At 33.9% G+C, this 7,500-nt stretch overlaps 1 protein-coding gene across 13 annotated transcripts in view; it reads left to right on the plus strand.

Moving 5' to 3' along the window:
• LOC124956575 (growth factor receptor-bound protein 10-like) overlaps window positions 1-7,500 on the plus strand; it is a 437,491-nt gene that overhangs the window by 294,018 nt on the left and 135,973 nt on the right. For all 13 annotated transcript variants that reach the window (XM_047512554.1, XM_047512555.1, XM_047512552.1 and 10 more), the window contains one exon: window positions 7,373-7,402. In XM_047512554.1, coding sequence (XP_047368510.1) covers window positions 7,373-7,402 — 30 coding nt within the window. The remainder of the gene's footprint in view (window positions 1-7,372; window positions 7,403-7,500) is intronic.

Here is a 7,500-nt window from a genome sequence, read left to right on the forward strand (position 1 = left end):
AACGTTTTTTTTTTTTTTTTTTTTTTTTTTTTTGGTAGATCGTTATCGGTCTGATCGTTGTTTTCGCGTCTGGATTGGCGAACTTCAAAGAAGGGATGATGGGCGAGAGGAGAAAAAAGGTTAAAAGACAGACAGACAAACAGACAAACAGACAGACGGACAGACAGGGAGCTGGTCGGCACCTCCCGTCCCATCAACTCTCCTCCTCTTCCTCGTCCTCCTCCTCCTCCACCTTCCCTTCTCAAACCCTTGAAACGATGGTCCCCGATCGACGTCGTTGAAAAACGATCGAAAAGTATGTCACCCTCGCGTTCGATTGACAGCTGTTACTACTTTTGATTTTCTTTTCGTATCGTCGAAAAGCGAAATACACTACTCCACTCCAGTTAACCGTGAAACTGAAACTAAACGAAACGAAACGAAACGAAACGAAACGAACGTTCAGAATGTCGATCGAAAACGAGCTTTTGGGACTCCTCCCTCTCCTCCTCCTCCTTCTTCTCTTCCTTCTTCGTTTCCTCTCCTCCCCTGTCCCCTCCCCCTTCTTCTCCTCCCTTATTCGCCTTTGTGTACGTACGAGCGACGTTGATTTTCCTGATGGATAAACGACGAGAGCATGAAATTCGACGCGCATCAGACCGCCCTCCTTTCACTTCTACAACCATGTGTCTCTTTCTCTCTCTCTCTTTCTCACTCTCTCTCTCTTTTTCTCTCACTCTCTCTCTCTCTTTCTCTCTCACTCTTTCTCTCTCTCCTTTCGGAGTTCCGTTTCACGCGCCGACGATTAGCGCGATTATTAGGGGACGACGGTCGGAACATTGTGTTAGTTCGTTCGTGTATCTTTGCATGTGTATCTCTATGCGTGTGTTTGTATGTATTTGTCTAAAGAGAGAGAGAGAGAGAGAGAGAGAGAGAGAGAGAGAGAGACTTTTCAAATAAGAAAAGAGCATTTCCCTCTGACGAAGATAATGATCATCATGTATCAACTATTTTTCTTTCATCCCTTTTATATACATACATACATACGTACATATGTATACATACACAATAGACGTATATATAACAACACATATTGTATGTATTGTAAATGTATATGTAGCGATATAGATTTAAGTGTATATACGTAGAGAGTTGTCCCAAACGGTAAAAGTGTCCATCAGGATTATCGCAGAGATCTAAATGATATTTTCGAGAGAAAAAAAAAGAAAAAAAGAAAAAGAAAAGAAAAGGAAGAAAAAAAAGATCCAGAGATCCCGTCAATTTCGTTTTAGTAAATGGGAAGCGGGGGATGAGATTAGGATGAGAGGAACAAAGATAGATCCACGTCAGAAAATTCATCCATTTTTCGACTTATATCTTTTGTCGATGAGGGCCATGCATGGAGTTCGAACGATCATTCGACGATTATCTTTACGATCGTATTGTTTTTCTTTTATTTTTCCTTCTTCTTCTTCTTCTTTTTATAAATATGTAATCCATAATAGTTCGAAAAAAAAAAAAAAAAAAACAAGAAAAAAAAAAGGAAATGTATTTCGAATTTCATAAATCAATAAACAACAAATCTCTTGCGCTCCAAAATGTGTGTCTGCGTCGTCGTTTCTCGGACGAGCGTAATAAAATCATCGCTCGGTGTGTTACATCGAGAATTATTTTTTTTCTTTTTTCTTTTTTCTTTTTTCTTTTTTTTTCCCCCGTCCGTGGATCCCCGGTCGTAATCTGACGATATTCTTCGACTGTCATTCCTGCTGAAGAATTATTCTAACGAAGCAACCGGGATTGGGGGAACGGAATACATTTCGGATTTTAAATATTCCCGTAGGAAAAAACGAAGGAGAGAAAAAAAGAAAGGAGAAAAAAAAAGGAAAGAGGAATGGAAAAAAAAAAAAGGGATGAAAACAAAAATCATATTAATGGATAATAATGTCTCTGTCTCTCTCATTTAAATCAAAAGTAATCAAACACGACGACTTCTTCGGTCAAATTATTTTTAAATAAATAGAGTTGAGTAATAATTTTGTTACCTAGATATATATATATATATATATATATATATATATATATATATGTACAACGCGTTCATAGGAATAAACATTCGGACGACGTTACTCCTGAATTTTTTTCGATGTACATACATCGAGCAAAGATTTTATTACTGTCGTTTATGCACGGACGGATAGATAAAACATTTTGAATATTTCAATGGAACGAATAGATGTTCTTTTCAATCTTAAACTCGAAATACATTTTTTCTTCTCCTCGGGAACTATTGACCACGAATTAATTAAAAAAAAAAAAAAAAAAAAAAAAAGAAAATAAAGAAAATAAATTCATAAAGAGACAATTAAAAGATCCTTTGAAATTGATTTATCGCTTTATTAACCACGTTAACGTTTAAAACTTTTTGAAAAGGGGATGGTTGGTTAAATTCAAATCTAATTGAGAATATACGATGAGTATTCGTTCCGACGTTTTTCTATAGCAAAAAAAAGAAAAAAAAAAAAAAAAAATCGTTAGATTCCATAAAAATCCTGGCGTACACATTTCCTGGGGACATATCTATTCCTCTGTGTATAAATAAATTAATAAAAAAAAAAAAAAAAAGAAAAGAAAAAAAAAATTCGATCGAGGTACCAGGCATCCTTTACCGTTCTATTTTTTTTTTTTTTCTTTTTTCATCCTTGTTTTTTACGTATATTTAATGATAGACAACGCGTATTCTCCCTACACGTACGTATACATAAAAAAATAAATGAAAAAATCGATCGAGGTACCAGCCATATTATTCTTTTTCTTTCTCCCTTTTATTATTATCATCATCATTATTATTATTATTATTATTATCTTTTTTTTCCTTCCATCTCTTTTACTCATATCTACAAATATATATATATATATATATATATATATATATATATATATATATACGTAGTTATACATTTATTATCTTATACATACATACATAAATATATATATATATATATATACATATATACGTATTACATGCGAATAGAATATCTATTATTTTATCAATTTCGAAAGATCGTCGTTTTTCGATGATTTGCAAATGAAAAAAAAAAAAAAAAAAAAAACAAAAAGAAGGAAAAAAGAAAAGAGAGAAAAAAGAAAAAAGAAAAGAAGAAAAAAGAAATCGTTTATCGCGTAAAAATTGAAAAGAGCGCACAGTGCGTTAACAAATAATAATGAACGATAACGAGAGAAGGAGTTGATGAAGGAGGAGAAGAAGGTGGAGGAGAAGGAGGAGGAGGAGGAGGAGGAGAAGGAACATGAGATTCTTGGACGACGCTCAGAAAAAGGAATCTTTCGTTCAACTTTCTCCCACCTCAGTTCACTTCACCCCATCCCATCCCAAATCCCATTCCCATCTGACCTCCTTCCTTTCGCATCTTACGCGTTAGTCGAGGTCAGGAACAAACAAACGACTACGGGTTTCCTTCTTTACCACACACGTGTCGCGCTTTCTTAACATCCGGAGACGAGCCCCACCTCCCCCCCCCACACCACCCCACCCCACCCCTCCCCACCGTTCTCCTTTCACTCGAGACGGATCTTCTTTACCCTCTAAAAAAAGAACAGAAAAGAAAAAAAAAAAAAGAGCCCTTCGTCTCTATTCGATAACACGGATCAGACAGATAACACACGGAGAGATGATCTGATTGTATTGTCGAAGTAAGTTACATTTACATCTGTGAACATTTTCTTATCACTCTTCTTCCTCCCACTCCTCCTCCACCTTCCACCCTCCCCTCTTCACGAATATATATATATATATATATATATATATATATATAATTCTTTTCTCTGCGTATATATTTAAATGATAAGACGATAAGATGACATTTTTGTAAAAATAAAAAATAAGAGAAAAGAGGAGGTTACACATTATTCGTCTCTCTTTCGTTAATAATTGTATCCATAAAAGTGAGAGAGGAAAAAAAGATTAAGGAAGAAGGAGCATTGAATCTACCTAGTTACTCATGGATTATATTTTTATTTTATCGATGGGGTAAAGGTAAAAGAGGGAAGGTGTGTGTACGTGTACATGTATATATATATATATATGTGTGTGTGTGTGTGTATCTCTTTCGTCTGAATAACTTGTTACCTACAATACTTTTGACCCTTTTCTCTTTCGTACTTTTTTCTTTTTTTTTTTTTTTTTTTTTTTTTTTTTTCATACTCTTCCCGCGTTATATTTATGTTGATCGATCGTTTATACGAGAAAGAGAGATAGAAAGAGAGAGAGAGAGAGAAAGAGAGAGAGAGAGAAATTTGCTTCGTTCGTATGTAAATAAATTTCTATTACATTCGACGTAGCAGAACGACGGGCCCGACAACCATAAGGAAGAAGAGAGGGTGGTAATGTACATATGTAGTGGAGGTGGTGATGGTGATGTTGGTGGCAGTAGTAGTGGAGGAGGAGGAGGAGGAGGAGAAGGTGGAGAAGGTTGAGCTGGAGGAAGTGGTGATGGTAGGTGGTGGTGGTGGTGGTGGTGATGGAGGTGAAGGTGGAGGTGGAGGGAGGAGGGCGTCGTGCATCGTTTTAACTTCGACCGAGGTGGTTCTACGCGCATAGCAACCAGCGGGTTTTAGCACTATAAATAAAAGGCGGATACGCGTTTATCGAAAGAGGAAGAAAGTACGTATTTACGTACGTACATACATACATACATACATATATACATACATACATACGTAGTATAGTTTTCGTATGCTCGACCGACCGATCTTGAAGCTTTTCAATGTGTTTTCACATAACAGGGGTGGTTGATCGAAGATCGCTTCTTTTCTAATTCTTTTTTTTTTTTTCTTTTTTTTTCTCTTTTCTTTTTCTTTTCTTTTTTTTTTCTTTTTTTCTTTTTTCTTTTTTTCCTTCAAACTTCGTGACATTATAAAAGTGCACGAGAGGGATAAATATGGGGATAAATAGAAGGAGATATTATTGGATAATACTAACTTAATGTCTTCCTAGTATGTGAAAGAACTTAGAAAATCTATTATATAGCGAAAGAGAAAATTAGATCACGATTTGAATATAATTGATATTGTTTTATATTATTTATCAATTATTTCTCTTTGGCAATGCTTTATTTTTTTTATTTATTTATTTTTCTTTTTGTTTGTTATTGTTTTTATTTTTTCTCCTTCCCCCCCCCCTCCCCCACACCCCTCTTTTTGTCTCCTTTCTTTTTCATTTTCAAACCTTTTCCAAAGTCTCCTCGAATAGAACGAAAAACAAATAATAGAGAAAGTTACGAGTGAAAACAATCGTTTTATCGAAAGGCTACATTGTTCCCATTGTCTCTTCGCATTTTTTTTTTTTTTTTTTTTTTCTTTTTTTTTCTATGCATAATTATCTTTAGATTATGTAATAATCGATAAAGATAAATGCACGAATGGTAATTCCTCTTTCAAAAAATAATACCAAGAATTGGTAAAACTGAAAGGACGCTTTTATTTCTACTTTCTTTTGTTGTTTCTTCTTCTTTCGCTTTTTTCTTTTTTTTTTTTTTTTTTTCTTTTTTCGCTACAACCGTAACATACTTCGCGTTTATCCTATTAAATATTTATAATAATTTATAAAAATTCATTATCGTTATCTAAGTATTATCGTGAAAATTTTGTCGTATTTTCAAGATTTTCAATGGTCCTTTCGAGTTCTTCCCGGCTTCGTGGCCGAATAATCCTCCCTCCTTTCGTGCAAGCACAAGCATGCAAAGGAAAATATCGTCGAGAAAGAGAGCGTTTATGAATTCGGAGCACGTTTCCATTGGGAAAGATCTTGTGCGTCTCGAAAAACGTTGCCAGGTTCGGGCACGTTTGTCGCTTATTCGCGGCATTATTTGTACGATGTCCCACTTCGAAAATTCGAATTCGAATCGGATCGAGCAAGCGGGGGAAATGGGAGGGATCGAGTTTGATATAGGTGGGATGGTAAAGGGGATTTTAAAACGTTTGAACATATGTGCTGACACGTAAATGTAATATATTTTTGTGCATTTAATTACATTAAAACGCATCAATTACTATCAGATTTGTATCTTAGATTTTTCTTACGAATAAATAATAATATTAATAATAATAATAATAATAATAATGATAACAATAATAATAATGATAATGATAAATAAATAAAAAAAAAAAGACAAAAAATATATATACTAATAAGTAAATAATTACAAAAATATATAATAATAAAAATACGTTTAATACGTATATGTATATATTTACGCGCGCGCGCCTGTGCCATATGTTGTTTACATATTTTCTTATACAGATTGTACGTTCAGTAAAAAAAAAAAAACAAAAAGAAAGAAATCATTTCATTTAATAACGATTTTATTTCTCGATTTAGATTTTATTTATTAATAACAAAACTCGAAAAAAAAAAAAAAGAAACGTTCTTCGATTGTGCGATAACTTGCACTAACTTTAAACGAACAACAAAGTCGTTTATCCATTTCGTGTGCATCGTTTTTTTGCGAGAGATAAAATTGGAATTTTTTCTCTCTCTTTCTCTCTCTCTTTCTCTCTCTCTCTCTCTCTTTGTTTTTTTTCTTTTGCTTTTTTTTTGTTCCCCTAATTTCCACATACGGGAGAGTGTGGGGAGGGGGGTAGGGAGGTAAAAAAATGTCGTTTGGAATTTAAGTATATTTCCTACGAGTGAAAATATTTGCCCGGGTTATACTATTATCGCGTGTTTAAATGTCCCATTGTATTTTACTTCCTGAAATAATAAAAAAATTCCGTTCGTGCGTTAAACTTCCGAAACGAACGAGACTCGATCGTTAAAGTCCTAGAGAGAAGAGAGAGATGGGGGTGATTTGAGGGGGGAGGGAGAGGTGGCAGGGAGGACAGGGAGGGTTGGAGACGCAGGATTGGAAAAAGAGAGAAACCTAATCGCCGGACAATTTCAATTAATTTTTGCAATTTGCTTTTTCAAATTCCTCGCGTTAATAAGCGATTTCTTTTCTATTTGTCTGTCCTTTTTCCCTTTTTTTATGCATATATATATATATATATTCTCTTTTTTTTTTTTTTTTTTTTTAGAAATACTCTCCTAATATATATCAGACATTAGATGAAATTTTAATCGAATTCGTCGGAGGATAATTCGATTTTTTTTTTTTTTTTTTTTTTTTTTTTTTTTTTCATTTGGAAGATCTTTTTTTATAGATACTCTGTCTTAAAAAACTTCCGCCATTGCTGGTGAATTAAATGCACCTTTTCATTTTTTAAATAATTTCTTCTTTCTTTCTTTTTTCTTTTTGTACTTCTATCCGCGAAAATAATATTCCAGATAAACGTCAGATTATAATTATCTTTTATATTATTATTATCCTTTCTGTTGCAGACTAACGGAACGTTCCCGAAACGGCCATCGGTGAGTAGAAAATGATTCTGTCCTTAAAATATAATACGCGATATTTAATAAGACCTCATTCGATTATACTGCGAAATTTCAACTTTATTCAATTATAC

This window comes from Vespa velutina, chromosome 22, assembly GCF_912470025.1.
Source record: "Vespa velutina chromosome 22, iVesVel2.1, whole genome shotgun sequence".
Lineage (NCBI taxonomy): Eukaryota > Metazoa > Arthropoda > Insecta > Hymenoptera > Vespidae > Vespa > Vespa velutina.